Here is a 23,808-nt window from a genome sequence, read left to right as displayed (position 1 = left end):
AAACAGTTTGACTCAAGGTGTTCCCAATGTCAAATAAACAGTCAATGTTTTATTTACAACAAATGTCCATTTATAAAGACACTTTAAATACATTTGATCTGACATCAAACATACTAAGAATATTCATTGTGGTAGAATGACAACTTATTGACACATCAAAATGCTGTAACTTAACAAAATAAAAAAATATTTGAAATCTATGGGGCGTATGGTGTAATTCACAAGACACAGTCTCCAATAACCCCAATAAAAATCCAGCATTCATGATGAAACACTAGTCGATGTTAATGTAAGCGTACAGAAATGAAAACGTGCATCGATGATAGCAGTGGCAAAATAAAACCAATTCGGTATCTTGAAGTAGGTCTCTCTTTGTGAACACTTTTCTCATAAAATACAGCGACGAACGTTGAAATTCAGTTACAGATACAGCATTTTACCTTTCATACAACACTGGTCTCAACGAGAGCAGAAGCTCACCAAAAAGAGCGATTATAGCATTGATATATCAGGAATACATGTTTAAAAAACTAGATGTGGTCATAAAATACTAAGGGCTTATTTGAAAAGAAAAAAAGAAGATAAAATTATAAGTAAAAATGAAACAATTCCGTCAGCTTGGAGTTTGAATAGGCTTGGGTGAGACGAAGGTGACTCGCTGTCAAACATACGTTGACAGTTTTTACTACTGCATATTTCTTCTTTAGCTCAAGTGGCAAAACAGTGCAAATCAACAGCTTTACATTCCTTTAGTATTCATACTTCACAACAAAGCATTCCTTTGTGAGAACACCTCTTGAAAATAACTCCCAGAAGGTAAAGTGATTTCTTTTCAAAATAAAAAAAAAAGTATTTCGTCATTCTCCAGGAAGTAACAGGTCACCTCTGTGTTTAACTGAACAGGGGAAATGTGTGTTTGGGAGTACAGCACTGACATGAAATGATGTGCTAAAGCGATAAGATACATTTTTGTTTATTTATCTCTCAAGACTGTAAAATCCTCAGGGTAAGCACAGTATCTGATTAAACTTCATATGTAGGCGCACACATGTAACATTTCACTCAGCGCGTCATTTACAGCACAGTACATTCATTTTCATTCATTTAAACTCGCAGCCTTAAGATCCCACGCTGTTCGTGACGACACATAAGACTACACAGACGTAACCAAGTCTTACAACTACTGACTTTTTCTTTTCTTTCGAGTCACAGACTCATCACTTCATCTCCCGTGAACCAGATCTACCTCACATGCAGCAAAACAAGATCTCAGTGTCGGCTTAATCGCCAGTTTATGTGAAATGATTCAAATAATTTCTCATTTTGTGATTATGGGTGGAAATGATACCCAGTTATTTAAGTGTAAGACATTTGGGGGGGGGGGGGGGGTCTGTGTTTACTGCAAGCTGTAGAAAACACAGGGGAAGGGCCTAAATGCAGAGAAAAGAACATATGAGGCACTGGAGATCATTCAAACTGTAGCAGGCTGTGCTTACTATAATCTGATAAGCATGATAGGCCTTAGCTACCAACTGTAGACTTTTAAAATTTGAACATGCTCAAAAAAGTGCATATTATCCCATTGGACGATTCCAACAAGCTGAGAAGAATTGATTAAGTGAGGGAACGTGTAAGTGTGTAGGCACGTCATGCTCACTAATGGTGGAACCAAAGCAGTGAAAAGACATTTTTCATGTTTATCAGTAACGGTCGGAGGGATGATGTTGCTCCACAACAATGAGTCTGTGAACGCAGTCATGTTAGATAAGAGTCTGTTTTGATGCACAGACAGACACGAGGCTATAAACCAGAGTTGTGCAGGTTTGGGATGGGGTAGAATTTGGATACTCGACTCTGGGTGGTGGGGTTAAGGCATTCGGATTCGCCACTCATCTTGAAGAAGACCTCCTGCTCCTGCAGCTTCCGTGTGAACTCCTCCTCTAAGGCCTGCAGGGGGCAGCAGATACAAACTACTCAGTCAACCGCAGGAGACACACTCTAAAGTGTAAAGAGTACATGGCTAATAAACATACCTTCTTCCTGGGTCTTAGCTTCTCTCTCCACTCCTTTATCTCTTGGCTGTGCTCCTCATCCAGCTCCTTCAGCTTCTGGGTCTCATGTTCAATCAGGAGGTGGCATTTCTCATTCTGAAAGAAAATGTGGGTCAACAGAGAGCCCTCAGGATTAATGAGTAACACCTCCCGCACTCTACTTACTTTATCTGCACTGGAATATACGTACGTCTCTGTGCTTTTATTTATTTAATTTTTTAATCAGCATGGAGTCCTGAGATGAAAATATCTTCCTCTTATTTTACGTCTTTCCTCACGTAATGATCCTTCTATAGTCACAGTCCATTATTTATTTTAAAGCGTCTTCTCCTGTTGCATCCATTCCAAATCAGCATAGATGAGAAACAAAAGCTTAATGCTTAAAATGTGTGTGTGTCGTGTTCCCACCTGTAGCTGCTGCAGCTCCCTGATGTTTGAGTCACACTGCAGCTGCAGATCCCTCATCTGGTTCTCGTGTTTCTGGTGTTGATGGAGCCTCTCGTTCTTCTGCCTCTTTTCTTCCTGAGAAGCAAACTGGACCAAAGTACAACAGACGATTGTAACGGCAATTCACTTCACCAAACAAAGGTATTAAGTGATTTGTCTATTTTTGCAGAAAGGTTGTATTTTGAAAGCTGGTCTGCTGGTGCTGCAGGCAGTGTAAGCACTATAGAGCAATAAGCAGAAGGATAAGTACCCGGCCATGGAGCGGTGCATTTCAAACATGTACTGCACTGATTGCAATGACAAAATCATTTCGGTATCTGCTTTTCATGTACGTGTTTTGTGTGTACATTCAAAATGTCAGACAAAACCCTGTTTTTACCAGCTACTTCTTGCTGCAGAGAATTTTTAAGCTGTTTAAGATTTCCTCCACTTGTCTATCTGAACTAAACTAAATGGAAACAGCATTTTGAGGATGACGGAGCCAGTGGAGCTCATGAAATGGTGACTGGAAAGTTTGCTGGCTTGAGATCCAGAGGCTGGGATCATTAAGAGTGCTGTGTTTGTATTGGGCAGATGCTAGGTGTGACTGTCTGCCAGTGTGACATAGTGTTGCTAAAAAAAGACCATGCACGTTCAGTCACTTGTCCTCAAATGTGAAAGTAGAAATTGTGAAAGAGCAGTAGCACAGTGAGTCCACAGTGTCTGCACCTGTTTAATCCGCTCCCTCTCCTGCTCCGGGGTGACGGATGCAGTGGCAGTGATGCGGAGGCTCTTCTTGAACATGGCCATGCGAGTCTTGGCCTCGCTGCGCTGGATCTTGGGCAGACGAACTCTCTCTTGAGTCTGTTTGTTTTTCATCTCCTCTATCAACCGCTGGTTGTAGCGCTGCATCTGCTCCATCTCCTATGAAACACACACGCCCACGCACGCAGTTTTGAGTTCAGCTGTGTTTTCTAAATAAGTCCGCACATTTCTCTGAGTAGATTTCTCTCGACTTACTTTCTCGTGCCTCTTCAGCAGCTGATGTCTCTGCAGGAAGTACTGGTCTTTCAGCTGCTGCTTCAGCTGCTGGTGTTTCTCCTGCAGGTGGCGCTCCTCCAACTCCCACATGGCTGCCTCTCGAGCTACAAGACACACACACACCACACACACACCACACACACACACACACACACACACACACACACACACACACACACACACACACACACACACACACACACACACACACACACACACACACACACACACACACACACACACACACACACACACACACACAAAAGGAAGGCCTGATGAGTGTGAGTTAGCAAACATGTACATGCACGTTAGCCGTTAGAGTAGAGAGATGAAAACAAAACAGACAAGAAACACCAGACAAGCTGTGACATGTCTTCTCAAACAGCACGTCTGTATTTGTCTGCACGTTGCACTCAGTATTTACGCTCTTATTTTTTGTTGTTGGTTTCATGTCTGTCTGCTATGAAAATGAACTTAGAGAGACCTGAAACTTACACAGGATGTTTGACGCTTGAGAGGTAATCCGTCACATATTGTTGCCTGTTTTGTCAGATTTTAATGGTAACGTAGTCTAAGCATGGATTGTTAGCAAAAGTCTGCTGATGTGGTGCCTTAAGCTGTGTTGTCAGGAAATCAGAACCAGAAGTGTCGCCATGCTTCTCACGAAAGCACCATAACAGTATGCTTCAAATCAATCAATGCTCTTGCTGGCTTTACTACGCGGCGATAAAAACACTGATAATAAGAAAATGTGATATTTCCTACAAATTACTGCATGTTTCAAGTCTCTACAATCTGATTTTCACATCACACTGAAATAAATAGAAGCTAGTAGTTGCCTCTGACGAGTAGTTACTGTAGTAACTGGACTTATTTCACCTCTGTCAGCAACTATAACCCCATTATTTATTCTCTATTTATAAGATACCAGTGCATACACATTTACCAGTGCAATACAGACATATATATGCATACATACAGTGCATCCGGAAAGTATTCACAGCGCTTCACTTTTTCCACATTTTGTTATGTTGCAGCCTTATACCAAAATGGATTAAATTCATTTTTTTCCTCAAAATTCTACACACAACACCCCATAATGACAACGTGAAAAAAGTTTATTTGAGATTTTTGCAAATTTATTAAAAATAAAAAACCTGAGAAATCACATGTACATAAGTATTCACAGCCTTTGCTCAATACTTTGTTGATGCACCTTTGGCAGCAATTACAGGCTCAAGTCTTTTTGAATATGATGCCACAAGCTTGGCACACCTATCTTTGGGCAGTTTCACCCATTCCTCTTTGCAGCACCTCTCAAGCTCCATCAGGTTGGATGGGAAGCGTCGGTGCACAGCCATTTTCAGATCTCTCCAGAGATGTTCAATCGGATTCAAGTCTGGGCTCTGGCTGGGCCACTCAAGGACATTCACAGAGTTGTCCTGAAGCCACTCCTTTGATATCTTGGCTGTGTGCTTAGGGTCGTTGTCCTGCTGAAAGATAAACCGTCGCCCCAGTCTGAGGTCAAGAGCGCTCTGGAGCAGGTTTTCATCCAGGATGTCTCTGTACTTTGCTGCATTCATCTTTCCCTCTATCCTGACTAGTCTCCCAGTTCCTGCCGCTGAAAAACATCCCCACAGCATGATGCTGCCACCACCATGCTTCACTGTAGGGATGGTATTGGCCTGGTGATGAGCGGTGCCTGGTTTCCTCCAAACGTGACGCCTGGCATTCACACCAAAGAGTTCAATCTTTGTCTCATCAGACCAGAGAATTTTGTTTCTCATGGTCTGAGAGTCCTTCAGGTGCCTTTTGGCAAACTCCAGGCGGGCTGCTATGTGCCTTTTACTAAGGAGTGGCTTCCGTCTGGCCACTCTACCATACAGGCCTGATTGGTGGATTGCTGCAGAGATGGTTGTCCTTCTGGAAGGTTCTCCTCTCTCCACAGAGGAACTCTGGAGCTCTGACAGAGTGACCATCGGGTTCTTGGTCACCTCCCTGACTAAGGCCCTTCTCCCCCGATTACTCAGTTTAGATGGCCGGCCAGCTCTAGGAAGAGTCCTGGTGGTTCCGAACTTCTTCCACTTACGGATGATGGAGGCCACTGTGCTCATTGGGACCTTCAAAGCAGCAGAAATGTTTCTGTAACCTTCCCCAGATTTGTGCCTCGAGACAATCCTGTCTCGGAGGTCTACAGACAATTCCTTTGACTTCATGCTTGGTTTGTGCTCTGACATGCACTGTCAACTGTGGGACCTTATATAGACAGGTGTGTGCCTTTCCAAATCATGTCCAATCAACTGAATTTACCACAGGTGGACTCCAATTAAGCTGCAGAAACATCTCAAGGATGATCAGTGGAAACAGGATGCACCTGAGCTCAATTTTGAGCTTCATGGCAAAGGCTGTGAATACTTATGTACATGTGATTTCTTAGTTTTTTATTTTTAATAAATTTGCAAAAATTTCAAAAAAACTTTTTTCACATTGTCATTATGGGGTGTTGTGTGTAGAATTTTGAGGAAAAAAATTAATTTAATCCATTTTGGAATAAGGGTGTAACATAACAAAATGTGGAAAAAGTGAAGCGCCGTGAATACTTTCCGGATGCACTGTATACATTGTTATTGTACATATTTTTTTACTTTTTCACTTAAATGTTGTAAATGTATATATTTTTTACATTTTTATTTTTTTATATCTTACAGACTTCTCATTTCTAAAACCTCTATGCTACTTTTCTATTCTTGAATGGGAGCACCTGTAACTTGTCTAATTTCCCCCCGGGGATCAATAAAGTATTTCTGATTCTGATTCTGAAAAAGCTGATTTCATCTGTCAAGCAGTTCTTCCTCTATCTCCTACCTCTCATCAGCTGCTGCTTGTGGTTGAGGCAGTCTCTCTCAATAGTGGAAATCTCCAGTTTATGCTGCTGGATGATTTTCTTCAGAGCTCCATCCAGCTCTTGCTGCTGCTTCTGTAGGAACTCCTGCTCCTGAGGAGCCAGAGAGAAGAGGAGCAGTGAGAAACAGCCGTGGAGATCATTCAGAGGGACAGCCAAGAGCAGAGAGAGATGGCACAACAGTACAAACGCATCTTAAGTATCAAAACTGCCTGAAATAACATCCTATAAATCTAGTCACGTCATCCACTTCAAGTTCAGTACAACACAGGGCACTAAGATGTCACAGCATCAACTGGAATCAGTAGAGGAGACACTCAGAAATCATGGATGGCAACGATCCACAATGTAGGTGAAGAGAGAAAGAGAGAAAAGTTAACAGACTAAAGATTCACAGTTTTATGTGAGACAACATTGACATCAGCGTTCACATCGTCCAGAGCCCGGCCTTCGTGATGCATGACTCATTACATAACGAGCCAGAGATGTCGATTAATTTAATTTTCTTTTCTATCTTTACACACAATTTAAAAAGATGTAATTATCTATTCTTTAGATGTCTAATACATAGCTGGTGGTAAATTGTTGGTTACGTGCTGCTATTACTTAACTATGATTAGGCATAACTGATCATATAATTACCCAGATTTCACTTCATCAGCAGAAAACCTGTGTTTGTTATTATACTGCTGGATCCAAATTAAACTGGTTAAAATGTGATACCATAACCAAATTATGCACAATACAAGTGACTCTTACATCCATCCTGTAAGGCAGTTGGTCTTTGTTTGGACTTTGGTTGACAAGAGACAAACAAACATGGATCCAGACAGAAGGGGACCAACAACTACACCACCTCTGGGAAAACACTATAACATGTTTACTCTCAGACTCAATCCGGTCTGATGCAAACGGTGTGAAACCATATAAATACCATATAAAATACACAGACTAGATGTAGGACATTTGTGGATTGGTGGAGGAAAAATATTGAGCAGGAGAGGAAGAGAGAACCACTGCACAAACACAGTGATGACAACACTCAAAAGAAAACAACACCGCCCATGCTTACATGTGTCGCTCTTAAAGTAAAACTGAACCATCAACATAAACTGCCCTGTCACTTAGCTTCGCTCACATCTAAGTATGGGCCAGAGACGGAGAGAAACAGGGCGAGGACGGGTGGGGGGGATGGGGGGGACTTACATCCTGCATCTGAGCGTTGAAGAGTGCGCATGAGGACAACTGAAAAGACTGTATCATAACCTGGGCCACTGCCTGCGGAGGAGAGCACACAGCGCACTCGCCCTGATCAGGGACAGACAGCACACAGCAGGCTGAGGATCTCACACACACACCAGCACACACACACACACACACACACCAATTCTTCCTAAGTTATGTAAGAGATGGCCCTTACTATGTTAGGAGGAAGTCAATTAATTAGTTATTAATACTTGTCTTCTCATGCTTGAAAAGCGGCTCATAGTTCCAGCACTTGAGATTCATCCAGCTTGCAAAAGAGCAGTTTAGTTACTTTCCATGCTACTGGCTCATGGAGTGTTAATAGTTACCTTTCAAAGAAAAGAAGGCCTTTGTCCACATGGCTCATGTCTAATTCATAAAAGATGCACAGGAAAACAAAGTTTGGAAAAGGGCTTACAGTACAGACGTCTACTGTGTGGAAACAAAAGCTGTGTCTGCGATTGCTCCTTGTTCATTAATTCACTACATGAGAAACACTAAGAGGTACTCTGAGGTGAGTAGTGAAACCAGAGCCGACATTTATGAATCATCATCATTTTGCATCAACACTGACAAGTGTACCGTGACATATCCTTGATTTCCACATCTCAGGAGCAAAGGGGAAGAATTGCATTGTGGAATGTTTAGTAATCAGTAGTACACATGCTATAGATAGTACATTTTTTGTTCCATTGAGGGCATTTTTTAAAGGATCAAATCTATCACAGTGTGTATAATTTATTTTGTTAGCACAATTATTTTACTAACAATGATTATTTTCTCATAAACCATAAAATATGATAAATCATTGGGTCTATAAAATGTCAGAAATTAGTGAAAAATGCCCATCACATTTTCTCAAATGTCTTATTTTGTGTGACCACCAGTTAAAAACCCAAATATATTTACTTTACTATCATAGAAGACTGAGAAAAACAGCAAATATTCACAAGAGAGTAGGAGCCAGAGAACTTTTGGGTAAAATATGACTTAAACAATTAATTGATTATCAAAGTTTCTGTTGATTAACTAATCTAATAATAATAACTTGTTGTTTCAGCTCTAAATTTTATATCTTGATATTGATGTATATCAGAATGTATTACATTTTCAGGAAACTAAACTGAGAAACCATTTATAGATAAAATAACCTGACGGGAGTGAGTGTTTTTTGGTTGGTTGGTAAATTAAATACATAACAGATCAAAGTACTTCATCACATTGATTCAGACACTCAAATAAAATGTCTGAAAGTTATTACAGCGCACTTGATAGCAAATGCGGAGCGATTACAGACACAGCAATTCTTTGTGTTTGTGTGTTTATGAATACAAGAATGAATGAGGTCGTAGGGAGAGAGGGAAGATTAGAAAGAGAGAAAGAGTAATCTTAATCAGAGACAGCAGGTGACAGGTGGTTTACCTCTGCAGTCTTAAGGAGCGATAGGTCCTCCTTTAAGCGTTTCATGAGCTCTTTTCTCAAATGTTTGGGTGAAAGTCCAACTTCCTGTTTGACCTACAGTGTGTGTGCAAAAACTGGTTGATGCTGTATATTCTGAAAACCTACCAAAGCTGGCCAACAACAGTAGAAGACATGCACGGCCCACTTTGAGAGGAGAGATACTGCATCCAGCCACCAACTGATTTAAAGTCAGCATGCATAATTCCCATATCCTGTGATTGATGTCCCTTTGAACTAGTCAGTAAGTCTTTTGATTAGTAGTTTTTCAGAGCACGTCACAACTATGAGTTTGAACTGTACAAGTTAGAATCAAGTCATGAGTTTGTCAAAAGAAAGATTAGACTGGTACATGGCAGAAGATATTAGTCTCAAGAACAGCTCCTCATGTATTACTCTGCATTCAATTAAGTCCCACAGCCATCAAGATGATTATTTTGCCTCTAGAAATTAAAAAAAGAGAAACTGAGTTGGAATCATCTGGCGACCTCTGAGTGTTTTACGGTCCTCACAAGCTCTCAATTTATAACTGAATGCAGATTAGACTTCACTGATGCATCATGCCAACAAAACAGTCTTGTTAGTTTCTACCTTTAAAATGACACTGATCAACCTGTACCTAAGAAATCTTTGGTAACATGTCTTAAGGACTACAGGCCAGTTGCTCTGACTTTGGTGATAATGAAATGTTTGGTTAAAACCTTCATATGTAACACCTTACCTAGTACCCTTGACCCACTTCACTTTGCTTATTGCCCTTTTCTTTTTTCTTACACTCTGTCAACTCTGTAGAACATCTTGAAGCTAAAAATACTTTCATAGACTGTAGCTCAGCATTTAACACTGTCAGTGAAACTGGTAGCTAAACTAAACCAGCTACAGTAGGTCTGCGTGATGCAATCTGTGCGTGGGTACAGAATTTCTTAAAAGAAAGGCCATAAACAGTGAGAGTGGGAAATAACTTCCACTATTATTGTAAGCTGAGGCACATGTTTACATATGACTGTGTTGCTTAATATCAGAACAACCAGATTATTACATTTGGCCTTGTTCATTGCTAATTTTTTTTCTGAATTCCTTAAGAAATGAAGTACATCTCCAAACATTTCCGTCTATCAGTGCACTATTGAAAATGTTCTTACAGGAAGTTTAATAGTGTGGTTTGGTAACCTGTCTGACAACACAAATTTTTCATTGTATGGAAATGCACTGGTGGCATTTCATTGCATATGACAATAAATTCCTTGAATCCTTGAATATACACGGTTAAGATGATTCCATATCAGTTACTCTGATGCAAGGCTTTTATTATTTCCCCAAATGAGCCCAACACCACTCGGAAAAATCTTCAAAAGTCGGCCATCCCATGACCAACGTCACCTCACACACTCATACAAGAGACATGGTTAGTTAAATACACAATAACAGTACATTTTGAATAATAATACAACATGAATATGCATTTTATCAATAACTATGGCAATAGCTTATATTTTTGCAGCTAAACAACTACAACAAAGTACATAACTGAGGGCTGAAGCCACCACTTTAAGCCAACCTGCAATGTGTTAATATCTTTTAAGTACAATGAAAATAAACTCTCAGTGGCCCAGAAAGCAAATTGTGAGCAGCACAACCACCACCAAGGCAAGGCATCATAATGCACAATGGATGCCAATCGGCACTATTGCCATAAAAATGCTGCATAAAGCGAAACATAAAAACTTCAAGCACACCTAAAACATCAAACAAAGGCTTAAAGGCTGCCAAGCAGAGAAAGAGGCAGAAAAGACTAATAAAGACCTAGCATGAGTACAAGCCCAGCACACCATCATGATAAGGTTTTAAGCTTAAACTGAGACTGAACTTTTATTAAACAGTTCTCTAAAAATAACAAATAAGACTCAGCAGCACAGCATTGCTTAAGAGGCAACCAGAAGCCTCGGGGCTGATGAATAATGGATACAACAACATGGAGCTAGCAGCATCTAGGAGAAAGATAGCACAGTCTGTCTGTTGCTATCATTTGCTCACATACAGGACGAAGCACAACAGCGAGGCACACCACTCCCACAGGATTAATATGACACAGCCAAGTATGCCACCGGCTAAGTTGTTAAACACATGCACCATTGAACAGCTCGTATCCATGACATGCAAATGCTTACGATCCCTCAGTTAAGAGCTAATAAGCCCACTAAAGGCACCCCCATGCAGAAACCGCCATGCAAGACCATACCTCTTTCTTCCGGTTCTTCAGCATGTTTTGGAACTTGGAGAGCTCCTTGTCTTGGTCCGCTTTGATGCGTTTGGCTTCGTCTCGGAGCCGGCTGGTGTGATCCTGTTCCAGTCGCTCAATGGTCTGCTTCTGCTTCTTCTCGAGATTCTCCACTTCTTGGTCATATTGACGCTTCTTAGCCTGCACGTACAGAATCAACAGACAATGGCATGAGCCTGACAGGACTATAAATGTTTATATGTGATCCAGTATCATAAGATGAATATAGCTCAACACCCAAAAGTTAGGTTCAGCCCTTTATTGCTTAGGAGGGAGGGGAAAATTAACTGTAAGACATACAGTATGACAGACTCAAATTAAAGTTTCTGATCACTAATGAAAGAGAATTTGCTAAATGACTAAATGATAAGTGATAGAGACAGTCTGGTGGCTGGCAACATGCTTCATATAAGTCCCTCCGTCAGATTTAGATCAACTTTGAGATGAAGCAGCTTGTTCCCTAGGAGTTAGCCAAATAAATAAACATCACACCATTGCGCTACGAACAAACTGACTCACAGCAGTTTCCTGTTCAAAGCGTCGGTAGATCTGCTCTCTCTGCTGCTGCAGCTTGTTGCTCAGCTGCTGCTGGGCCCTCTGCTCCTCTTTCTGCAGGAGGCGCAGCTCTCTCAACTCCTGCCGCCTGAAGAAACCACAGCAACCGTGCAGTCAGGGTGCCACCATATTCCCTCATCTCAAATTCAACAGTTTATCATTGATGACAGATTGATTATAATATTAGTCTCCCATTATTATTTAATAGGAGACTGGTCTCCTCCTTTATGAATCAGTAAGTGTTAAATTGATACATGTTAACTCTGTGCATTAGTGACATAAGGTCATGAACCCAACAGAAAATAGTCAGACAGCACTTGTACAAACATTCAGAGCAGCATGTCTCGTGTCTTTAAAAGGCAACATGGGAGATGACAGTAATATAATGCAGCATCCATCACGGGAGATAACCCATCTGGCATTTGTAAAAAGCTGGGGGAGTTGTGAAGTGAACGAAAACTATTTAAAGCAGGCATGTTAAATAGGCCATGTCACATATTTAGACCAACAGTGTGGTAAGCAGATTGGATACAGACGTACCTCAGGAACCTCATCTCTTCGCTCTTGGTGTCGTTATCTGTCACAATCTTTGATGTCGTCACACTGACCTCCACACCATCCACCATGAACTTACGTGTCTTCTTCAGAGTCTTCTTCTGACGTTTTGACTCCTACAAATAAAACAGGGGTGTTTTGGGGGCTCAGGTGATCAAAATCGAGTTGATAATTTAGAAATTGAGGCTGTAAGTGAGGCACAGATTGTACTACCTGCATAGACACGGAGCCCCCTTCTTTGCTCTTGGACAGGAAGCTGGAGATGGACAGATTGAGGTCAAGGCTGTTGCTGTCAGCCGCAGAGCTGCTTCCAGAGTCAGAGTCCTTCTCCACGTCCGGCTTGATCACAGCGGGGCTTCCATGCTCGATCTTGCTTTCTGAATCCGTTTCACTCTCCTGGACAGAGACAGCATCTTGGGAAGTGCTCTCATCTGCACGAGCGGCTTTCTCCTCATCTTCCTTCACAGGGACATCTTTAGATGGGACCACTTGTTCCGAATCCTCAGAGGTGTCTTTGGCTTCATCGCTGACTCCATTTGTGCATTCAGTTGGTGCCTGTTCCTCCAGTTCTACCTCCTCTCTGGGGTGATTGTCTTGTTCAGGCTGCTCTGCCTCCTCAGGGGCCTCATCCTCAGGCTTCCCATCTGGCTGACTTGCTATGGCCTCCTTCTCCAACAAAACCTCAGCGGGGGACTCGTCCACACTCGACTTTGCGTCTATGTCTCCATTTATGTTTGTGTCCACTATATTTGATTCTATATTCTCTGTGTCTATATTTACATCTGTGCCATTAGCTGTGTCTTCTATTCTGTCCTCTGTCGCTTCATGTTGAGGCACCTCCTCATCTGGTTCTTTGCTTTCTTCTTCTTCTGCCTGAGCCACTTGTCCTGATATGGATTCTGGTTCTTCAGGTGTATCCTCAGGTTGCTCTTGTGATTCTCTGGATTCTTCTGTACCTGCTTCTTTTTCTTCCTCTTCTTTCACCTCCTCAGGCTCTCTTTCTTCTTCTAATACTTGGGTAGGTGTGTCTTCTGTTTTCCCCTCTTGTGTCTCCGTCTGTTCCTCCTCTGTTTCTTGACCATCTTTGAGAAGTTCTTGGGTATACGCTGTATCTACAGGTTCTTCTGGCTGTGATACTACAGGCTCAGCAGGAATCTCTTCAACTTGGCCATCTTCTGGTTTAGGCTCTGCAGGATCTTGAGAGATAAAGTCCTTGGTATGATCTATTAGCCCAGAGGCCAGGTCTTCATTACTGGCATCAGACACCTCATTGAGTTTCTCCTCCTCAGTCTTGTCTACCTCACTTGTTCCAAGTCCTTCATCAGAGAGCTTATCGCTGGCCCGGTCCTCAGCAGGCTCAGTCTCCGTCTTTTCTGTAACAGATTCCAACGTGGAGGGAGTTGGAGGGACTTTGTCATCCTCTGAGCTGGCCACACTGGCATCTGATGGCGCTCGCTTGTGCCCAGGAACCGCCTGACAGTTAAAAAAATATGAAAATCACATTGTCATCAATGAGTGATAGAAAAGGTCAGCTTCACAAAGATATAAACAACTGTTAGAGCTCATACATCATTTAAAAAAATGTTGAATACTATTATGCTTGCTATTACACATAAACAAATAAAACTACAAACCAGAGGTGTATCAGGCTCTTCCTCCTCCTCCTCCTCTTTGCTATCCTCGATCTCCTCTGTGACTTCAGCTTTGGCCTCGGCTATGATCTCTCTGAGAGGTTTGCTATCAGTTACACTGGTGACAAAAGGATGCTACATAGATGGATAGGGACACAAGACATCCACATGAAATTGAAATATTTATCCTTCACATACTGTCAGGTTGAATCAAATATAACAAAAAACAGCAGAAATGACACCCTTCAAAATATGACACATTCAGAGTTCATATTTAAGTGTGCATGAATTCTTTGGGTTGTATTGTAGGCTGCATAGATGGTTGCATACTATGAGATAACAGTAGGGAGTGGATGGAGTAGGGCAGCTCACCTGTAGTAGCTGTAATGTGCCCCACCTATTGTCCACATTCTTATCAAGTGCTTTCCGCAGAAAGTCGTTGAATTCTGGTGACCTTTAAAGAGTAAATAAAAAAAGAAATCAGCTTGCTAGCCATAGTAAGTGTGGGTCCTGCTTTGTGGAATAAAATTAATACAGTTTTTCCCCCTGTGGCCATTCAGTTAATCATTAACAATTCACCAAGCTTTCACACAGTCAACATATCCTTATCTCCAGTCCGGAAACATTTCAGTGCCACCACTCTAGTTATTGCCAGCGCACCATCTCACCAGCGAGAGGGATGCATGAGTGTGGGCGGCTCGGACTTGGCTATTTTCAGCAGCACTCTCATGGGATTCATCTCGTGGTTGGGTGGCTCAATCTGCGCCAGCTCTATCAGGGTTACCCCGAGGGACCAGATGTCGGCCTTGTAGTCGTATGGACGGTCCTTGGACGTTTCGCACATTACCACCTCTGGGGCCATCCTGCAAAATTCAGTCAAATTCTAAGTCAGCAAAGTCAGTGGATTTGCAATTAGGTGGAGCAAACTTTGGACTGCAAGCGAATGTGTGCATTCAGGCATGTTATTTGATATCTTTCTGATCCCTAAAGGTAGAAAATAAAATAAAATTTGTATGTGTGTGCATTTCGATCTGGAATTTGAAAGCCTACTCAGTATTTAAATCTAAGGTCATCCAACACTCAAGTGCATCTACATTTCTGAATGAGGCTTTTTCCGTTATCCAAAATTTCATGACAGCTTTTGTGCCACGGCATAGAACCCCCGCCCCAGCTGTGGGACATGCTAAGTCAATTATCACATGGAAAGGGGTGAATGGCCTCTTGTATACAGGCTGCATGACTCACCAATATGGAGTGCCAATGAAAGAATCTCTTCTCTGTAACGTCTTGGTATTTTTAGCAGACACCCCAAAGTCAGCTGAAAGTAGAAATTAATTATGATCATTTTCATCCGTGACTCAAACTAAAACTGTATAACGACACCTTTTCTGTTAAACAGTGAATCCAGTGGAATAAAAGATGTAAAATAACATATATCACATTTCAATTAGAGCAACACACTTACAGTTGAATTCTTTCTTAACTAACCTGCTTCTAGCTTTCAAATATGAACCCCATAAGTGGGCAGAAAAGCCTCAAACTCCCTTTTTATAATGCTCTTAATGGTCCATCATCACTCCCAGCTGTTCTGTCACCTGTGCAACTATTTCAGCCTACTTTTCTTTTCTTGCATCACTTACAGTGTGTACACATTAGAGGGAAAGAGAGATCTATCATTAAGTCCCTGCTGACGGCTTGATAATTATTGTTTGCCAGGCTCTGTCATGACCCTCTGCCTACAGAACATGAATCACCAGCCAGCAGCTATGGATGCAACAGCAGCAACATGAATACTTTTACTTCTGGAATATTATATAAGCAATTCAATGTATCACCAACTCCAGTACATAAGTAGTGTAAAAAAATACAGCTCTCTCCTTCACGGAGACAGGCAACATTTTTTTTTTTTTAACATGACGTCACATGAATGACTCATTCCAGGTTTATCATATGTAAACACTGTGCCGTACACTTGTCACCACTATCCCCAAAGTCAAATAGCTCAGCTGGTTGCCACAGCACTGATGGCAAAGGGATCCACAATTGATTTTACTAATGAGCCTATTAGTGTTGGCCCTGCAGGAAGGTTCAGAGTGGCCACCAAGGACATAGATCTGAGAAAAATCAACAATGAATCAGCTATTGCTCTGTGTAGTACTCTAAAGTGAGTAGTACCTTAACGTATGCTCAGCTGGAACATGAGTGATCTGTCCTTGATGAATAATCCTTCACATTTACTGAAATATTATGATGGCAAATGCAGTAGCAAAAGTTTAGAGATATTTACCCAGTTTCACATCTCCATCCAAAGAGAGGAGAATGTTCCCGGCTTTCAGGTCTCTGTGGATGACCTTGTTCTCATGGAGGTAAGACAAGGCCTCCAAGGTCTGCCTACACACCACACGGATTTGGGGCTCTGTCAGGGGCCTCTCCAGCTCTGTGGATAAATATGCACACAGATAAGTAAGGACCATATGTTGTTATTGTGGATTTTATGATGCACTTTTACAAACACAGACTGGGCCATTTGGATTATTATTATCAAATGTGATGGCCTGATGGTATCCAATAGCTACTGGAAGACAAAACTCCACCCTGACACCAGCCAGCATGTATGACTGGACAAATCTGGTGGAAGAAATGTGTTCTAGGTGAGTCAGACCACAGAGCAGAATGCATCAAGATCCAAAAGTGAAATGAATCAATTGGTATCCTCTTTGACATGGTAATTCACAAGTAAGAAAGAGTGGTGAGGTGTTTTGTCAAGCTTGAAAATAAGAGCGAGAAACTGCAGGCATTAGAAGTGGACTAACCACTCCTTGAAATCTGAGCTACAATAATTACACAGTTGGAATGGCCTTTCCAACTGGGGAGAGGGAAAAAATCCCACAGAGGAGGCTTAGGATGGAATAAAAAAAAAAAGAGTTGGCACTTGAGGATGGAGCAAAGAAAAAGCTCCAGAAGTTTATAGTGTTTTTCTGTTTCCTTCAATGAATGAGGGACTTACCCAACATGATGGCATCCACTGCACCACCCGCACAGAACTCAATCAGAATCTGCAACGGTACAACAAAACAAAGAGGAACAATAATTAAAGTGTACTGTACTGCAATGAATAATTTAACTCCTCACATATACATCATCTGCTTGAGGGAGGAACTTGTGTTATCCACGGTAGATGAACAATATGACCTTTATATGAAAGAATCAGAATCTCTGTTCTATGTTATTGATTACGCTGTGGAGACATTCCAAGAAGCCAATCGATCAGACACGATACAGCCACACTGAGCATCCTCTATAGACACATCTTTTCTTTTCCATTTCAGGACAATCTTTTTGTTTCAGTCCTTGTAAGATCAACACATCAGCAGAGGTTCTACTTGCAAGCTGGAGACAGATACTGGGACCCTCTCCTTGTGGTTTCTCTACGGTGCAACTGTTCAGCAGGGTTTTTATGTGCAGAGTAGGTTGTGATGGTTGGCCATCCTGTTAGAACTATTTCTACAAAATCATCTTGCATTTTTTACAGTGTAAATGCTTTACGCGCTATTTCTACATATGGCTCACGTCCAGGATATTTCATCATACATTCTGATGAAAAAAAGATTTCCTCCTTTTGGGTCAGCCTTACAGTATATTTAGGAGATAAAGCCTTAAGCAAACACTCTCTTTCAAGACAAGATGTCATATGCAGTACAGATATATTTTATTCCTGGGAGTACATACAGTGGAATTCCTGCCATAAAACAATATTCTAGATATACATATCCAGACCATACTATTTATATTAGGAAATGTACTGATGAAATAAGCCAGGGAGTTAATAACCGTAAACAACTTAAACTTACTTTCACTTGTCAATCAGTGTGTGAAAGTCTTAACAGTTTACAACTTAAAGCTACAGTAGAAGTTTAAACTTCAGCGTAATGATGCAATGATCAGCAGAGGTGCTTTCAACAAATCTTAATAACAAGAGAACTATGGATTCACAAGTTCACAGAGGACATTTAAGTTATCTCTGTGAAGCCGCAGTGCATTAGACGAACATAACACCATTCCCTAATACTGTTATTGAGATGTAAAACTGACCAGCTACTGACCTCAGTTGTAATAGCTGATGTAATGTACCCAACCACCACTTCATCTATATTGGCCTTGCCAGTTAGTTGGCAGCTCATGGTATCAGATGATAGACAAAAATCAATCAAAGCTACAACTGAGCACCGCCCTCTATTCAGGGACTCAAACAAAGAGGAGAAACCAAGCGGTTGTTCCTGTTCTGCATAACAATTTATTGTGCCGCAGGAATCTCGCTTGTAATCTTCGTTCTTGTGATCCTTCACGTGTGCACACATTAACATTTGCTGATCATCATCTCACGTTAAATTGAATATCACGCATGCAAATAAATCCTCTCTTTTTTTAGTAACACATTTTCCTTGATTCATCTTTTGGAGAAAAAAAGACAACATATTATACATTAACTCAACACCCAACACATGCAAAGCAGAAGCAGTTACACATTCAGCGTATTGTTTTAACATGGGGGCCGGAGGGACAACCTGTATGCAGCTCTGAATTATTCACAGGCACTTTCTCCAGCCACCAAAACCACTCCATTATCATCCCATAGATGTGGCCAGTCCACAAGGGACGGCCACATGACACCATCTGCCAGGACCTAATTGCTCTGGGGCCTCTTACTGCACACAGAATGAGATCTACTGACCATGTATTAAAACTGCACTGTGACTCAACTCTCTGCTCAGAGTAAAGTCGTTTAATATGGAAGCAGGTGCAGGACTCTTTTGTTACTATAAAGAAACCATATTCACTGCTTAAGGGTTAGAATAAATGTGGGAGGTAAGAATAAAGTCAACATGAGTATTCAGCTCAAATTGTCATCAGAAAAATCCTTAGTGTAGAGATCTAGATTATGACCTGTGAGGTCAGCCTCTGACTGTGTCACATGATCGGTTTTAAACTCTCCAAATGTAGGTGACAGGAAAAACAAATGCACTGCTATTATCCTTTGATCGAATTATATAAGAGTCCTTTGAGAAACAGCACAACGAATAGTGGCTTGTGATGAATTTGTGTGTCTCCATGCGTGACTGGTTCACTGCCTCTGTGTCTCCTTGGCTTCAAATCAACAGCAACACTCAAGAAAAAAAGAAAACAGTTCACTCAGTGAGGCACTAGCTTACTTACCCAAAGTTTGCCTTCAAAATAGAAGGCATCCAGCAGTTTGACAATGTGATGGTGGTTGCAAGAGGCCAGGATGTCAATCTCTACCATGTAATCCTCCAATTCATCCTCTGTCTTCGTGTCAATAACCTTGGCAGCAGCGAGGGTCCCATTCTGCTTGTTCTGGGCCTGACAGCAACATTGATGAAAAAGATAGGAAATCGATTACATTCTCACAGTAGGAAACATATACATTAAGATTTAATATGCATTACTGACATTGCTGACTGGATTACGGAATCACAGATCAGTTGGGCTTACTTTCCTTAGCAGTGCTGTAAAGTGGCTATCATAGAAGAACATCCATCAACATTAACAATCTAAATTAAGTCATTAAGTCATTTTGGATCTAGAGCAATAAACACTGCAGCACTTTATGGCTTGTGTAGCTCAAAACAATCTCTATAAATACATTTCATAGAGACTTTAAGATAACATGTTATATATAGAAAAGGAAAATTACTGTAGAAAAAACCACAGCACCCATCTGAAGTCAAAATATTTACAATATGCCCCATCATCTTCTGACCTATTCTAACAAAAACTGATTTTGTGAAGCTTGCTCACTTCCTTCTCTTTATTTCATTTCACTATGATACACCTACTGTAAGGTCAAATGTTTTACAGTGGCAGTAATTTACAGATTATATCAAATAAATCTATGATTTAATAGGTTTCTGATAAGGGAAATGGCTTATGCTTGTCTACATTGTTAACACATGCCCCAAAATCTTCATTCCCGATTAGGCTGTACTGAAGAGACTAATACAAAAAATGGCCACACACCCGTCAAACAAGTAGCTGAGAAGTTATTTTAAGGCCAGCTTTGGACTTAATGTTTATGGATACAGACACAATCTCAGGGAGTTAAGGAAAAAGAAAAGGGAGGGAGTGTTAGAACAAACGGCTGCAGAGTGTGTCACACCCTATATTTACACAGTTCTGACCTGACACACTCCCTCTGTCTTTCCCTTTGTACTGGTGCAGGCCATCACTAATACATATGCAGATTCAATATGAGGTTCATGATGGAGAGGGCGGCGATAATTTTTCTGTTACTGAGTTATTCAAGTGGAGTCTGTGGCCTTCAGTCATTATGTGCGTGACATTTTACACAAGCTCTATATACTAGTCTGTTTTGAGGGATTAGATGAGACAGAGTTTGTGGCTAACAAGTGAAACAATTCTGCACATTGTTATAAGATCTTTTAAGACTAGCAAATAATTTCACTTGTCAAGGTGAACAGATTGTAATGAGTATGAATCATTACAGCTGTATTGTAAGGGTAAACTACTTGGCAGAATAACTGAATTTTTGTCTCTCATTTTATCACGTATGCCAATCTAACGATGGGATCTGGCTGTGCGAACAGAATTATGTAAGCATTTTGTGTTAGGTCCAAAAAAATGACACGCCTCTTCACTAATAGGTACAATAAAATCTATGTTGATGTGAGTTCAGGACTCTTTGCTCTTTCACTCTCTTAAACAGCTGATTCACACTTTGCTGGCAATCTTTGTCACCCCACCCAAAAGAGGCAGACATCAAAAGCTTGTGAAATAACTGATGAAATGCGTAGCCTGTGCTGATAGTAACATGACCTGATGACGACAACTCCTCCCCACCCCTGTCTGTGTGGGAACAGGGAGTCAATGCATTGTAAAGTGTATATTTTGTCTACAACTTTAGTCTGAGTAGGCATGAAAGTCATCTGGCTTTCATCACAGTTAGTGAATCAGCTAATAAGACTTGGAAAAACAGCTAATGAAGATTTATGGGCCATTATGCTGCATTATTTGATCACAAGAGTTCCAGGAAGGGACAACACAAGTTACACACAAACACAGAGAAAGCTGTTCAACAAGGGTTACTGCAATAAAAGAGTCCTGAATTGATGAAGAGATGGAGCTTCATGTGAAACTAATTTCCACTAAACTTCTAGACGACCTACATTTCTCATCTGATAATTGTCTGTGTTAGATTTGTATTATACCGCTCAATCCTTTCTTGAAGAGGTTGTATTAAAATTCAAAAAATGAAACAAAAAAACCCAACCATTTAACTTCCACTTCAAGACATACACAGGTATATGAACAGAGCTGAATTTTTCTCATGTTGCTGACCTTTCCCAAAAGGGTGTTCTCAGTGCAATACAAATTCACACAAAGATAACCTGGAGAGGTAGCAGATATTACAGGTGGTGGACACAAAACCATGACTACCTTGCGATATAATGCAATCCACCACCGCAAACTACAGCCTTAGAAATAACAGAGGAAGGAAACAACCCCTCTCTGGCACTCTGACTCTCTCAACAAAAACTAAAAGCTCCGCAAGCATTGTTTCGGGGCCATTTCATTAAATTTACATTATACTGTACTGTTGTTGTGAGTATTGTGTCCACCTCATGTATAATGTACAGTATGCGTTGACGAAACAAATAGACTATCAACCTGAAGTTACGAACTGTTAACCACTACACTAAATTTAAATACACACCTGCACACCTGTCAGCATTAACAAAGTACTTTCCCTTTCCTTTGTAAACAAAATCCCTTTTTACAAATGGACAACTCTACAAGGCTGGGAGTGAAACATTTGACTTTTAAGGGCACCTGCTCCCATGATTACTGTTTATCTGTGTTTCTTATGATCTCTCAGAGCAACCGTAGACAACTCAGTTTGGCATTTGTGAGGCCGTGTTTATTCTGTGGAAGTAAATCATACCTTCAACAGTTTGCCTGAGGCCAAGTGCAACTCAATGACATGGCAAAGTCATATTTATAACCTGACAATGTAACAGGGCCTCCCTTAATCCTCCAAAATGAGAAATGCCCCTGATGCACTTACATGGTGAGTTTAAACTGTCACTGAACACAGCCCTAGGTCACGTTTCTTTACATATCCTCAACAGGAAGATTTTAGTAGGCAGGTAACTATACAGAATGAGTGAACTGTCATAGCATGCACTTGAAACGGAAATTTCAATTACTGAGGGTCTAGTGGCCTAGAGGATGTGGCCTGAACGAGGATTGTGCAATCATTGCTGTCATTTTAACGTTATATCTTGTGACCTGCATGCAACATGAAACACAATGGAAGCGAGTATCTTAAGAAATAGGTTAGAAAACCCCAAGGCGGATGTAATACATTACCTTGAACACTTTCCCAAATGCTCCATCTCCCAGTTCCCCAATTATCTCCCAAAATTCCTCTGGATTAACGTCCCTATGTACATGTTCATACTGCTTCTTCTTCTTATCAGGCCCAAACTTGAATATCTTCCGAAAATTGAAGAAAGACATCTTTTTAGGAGGTGAACTACAGTGCCGTGGATGCGGTCTCTTCGGTTATTTCCGCCAAGAAAATATAGCGGTTCCTCCCGACGCGGAGCTCAAATGGCTGTCGAAATAACAGCATACAGGCGTTAAATGAAGGCAGACAAGCTGCTATTGTAGCCATTCAGCTATGATAATGTCAATTATAACTTCCCTCGACGGCAGTTATTCATAATCACATCATAGCTAACCTAGCAGTGTTCACAGGACGCTGATCGGGGAGGTGAGGCATACAGAGAAGAGTTCGCTGTTACGCACAGGCTGGTGTTTCCGTTTTAAAAAATATTAAAATTAAATGAAACAGAAGATCTCGACCATATCACCACACTCGACACGACATTTTTCATCATTTAACGTTAGCGAGTAAAAAACGGAGAGCCAAAGGACCCCATGCTTCGCTTGGCTGACCATACAGAAGTTAGCGGACTAGCGTCAAGCTTGCGAACGTTATCATTTGTATTTCCGTTAAAACGTTCAAAATTAAAACCGTCACTAATGAACAGCCGAACAAGACTTCTTACCCACTAAAATTAGCAAAGATAAAATGAATAATATTCCACTGCAATAAATAGTGTTATCTTAGCAGTCTTTTGTGCTGTTTTATGACTGTTGATGAAGAAGTAGGTAACCGTTAGGCACAGACGTCAACAGCATTGTGTCAGTTTTTCAAGCGCAACGTTGACGCTTCATCTGTTGTGCTGGATCAAAATGCATTTTTCCACGGAATGTAGCTCACGTTATCATCATTACATGGTCCAAATGCAAGTGTGTTTTACTGGGTCGTTTTTGTGTTGCTGTTAACAACGCAAGAGACCCACTAAATACGTTTACTTCGGAGACTAAGTGTAGATATTTCCGCTGCCAGTTGGTGTATCACTAGTTAGCTTGACGCAGTTGGTTAGCTGTGTCTATTTCCTGAATCTCCTCGGCAGGACGTACTCAGCAGCTCTGCCCCTCGGCGCTACCACGCATGCTAACCTACTTGTGTTCCTGTCGTCATGAAGAGGAAGAAATGGTAGAAATTGTGTTATAAGGAGTCAGATGATGTAGGCTAACTGATCAGTTCGGCTAATTTAC

At 41.1% G+C, this 23,808-nt stretch overlaps 1 protein-coding gene across 3 annotated transcripts; it reads right to left on the bottom strand.

Moving 5' to 3' along the window:
- Positions 1 to 29: 29 nt before the first annotated feature.
- On the bottom strand, positions 30 to 23,128 carry slka (STE20-like kinase a). Of its 3 annotated transcripts, none has more exons than XM_070915491.1 (19): positions 22,549 to 23,128; positions 19,357 to 19,521; positions 17,150 to 17,198; positions 16,430 to 16,579; positions 15,388 to 15,460; positions 14,811 to 15,005; positions 14,515 to 14,596; positions 14,146 to 14,277; positions 12,725 to 13,984; positions 12,497 to 12,627; positions 11,921 to 12,044; positions 11,363 to 11,542; positions 9,088 to 9,180; positions 6,384 to 6,513; positions 3,498 to 3,622; positions 3,207 to 3,401; positions 2,460 to 2,585; positions 2,034 to 2,147; positions 30 to 1,947 (listed from the first exon to the last, which is right to left on the bottom strand). In XM_070915491.1, the coding sequence occupies exons 1-19, from the start codon at positions 22,696 to 22,698 to the stop codon at positions 1,801 to 1,803; spliced, it is 3,621 nt and encodes a 1,206-aa protein (XP_070771592.1). In that variant the 5' UTR covers positions 22,699 to 23,128; the 3' UTR covers positions 30 to 1,800. The 3 variants fall into 3 exon arrangements, with proteins under 3 accessions (XP_070771592.1, XP_070771593.1, XP_070771594.1); XM_070915492.1 differs by lacking the exon at positions 9,088 to 9,180 and adding an exon at positions 7,627 to 7,698; XM_070915493.1 differs by lacking the exon at positions 9,088 to 9,180.
- Positions 23,129 to 23,808: the final 680 nt, after the last annotated feature.

Source organism: Enoplosus armatus, chromosome 12 (assembly GCF_043641665.1).
Source record: "Enoplosus armatus isolate fEnoArm2 chromosome 12, fEnoArm2.hap1, whole genome shotgun sequence".
NCBI classification, from domain to species: Eukaryota; Metazoa; Chordata; class Actinopteri; order Centrarchiformes; family Enoplosidae; genus Enoplosus; species Enoplosus armatus.
This window is presented reverse-complemented; position numbering and strand designations above follow the sequence as displayed.

Bases quoted from the DNA above. Each gene is read 5' to 3' on its own strand.
- slka (XM_070915491.1), bottom strand. From the start codon at position 22,698: ATGTCTTTCTTCAATTTTCGGAAGATATTCAAGTTTGGGCCTGATAAG. The intron at 15,006-15,387 runs GTGAGTCATGCA...TGAATTTTGCAG, and splicing joins TTCATTGGCACTCCATATTG to GATGGCCCCAGAGGTGGTAA. The intron at 6,514-9,087 runs GTAAACCACCTG...CTGGCTCCTCAG, and splicing joins CGCTCCTTAAGACTGCAGAG to GAGCAGGAGTTCCTACAGAA.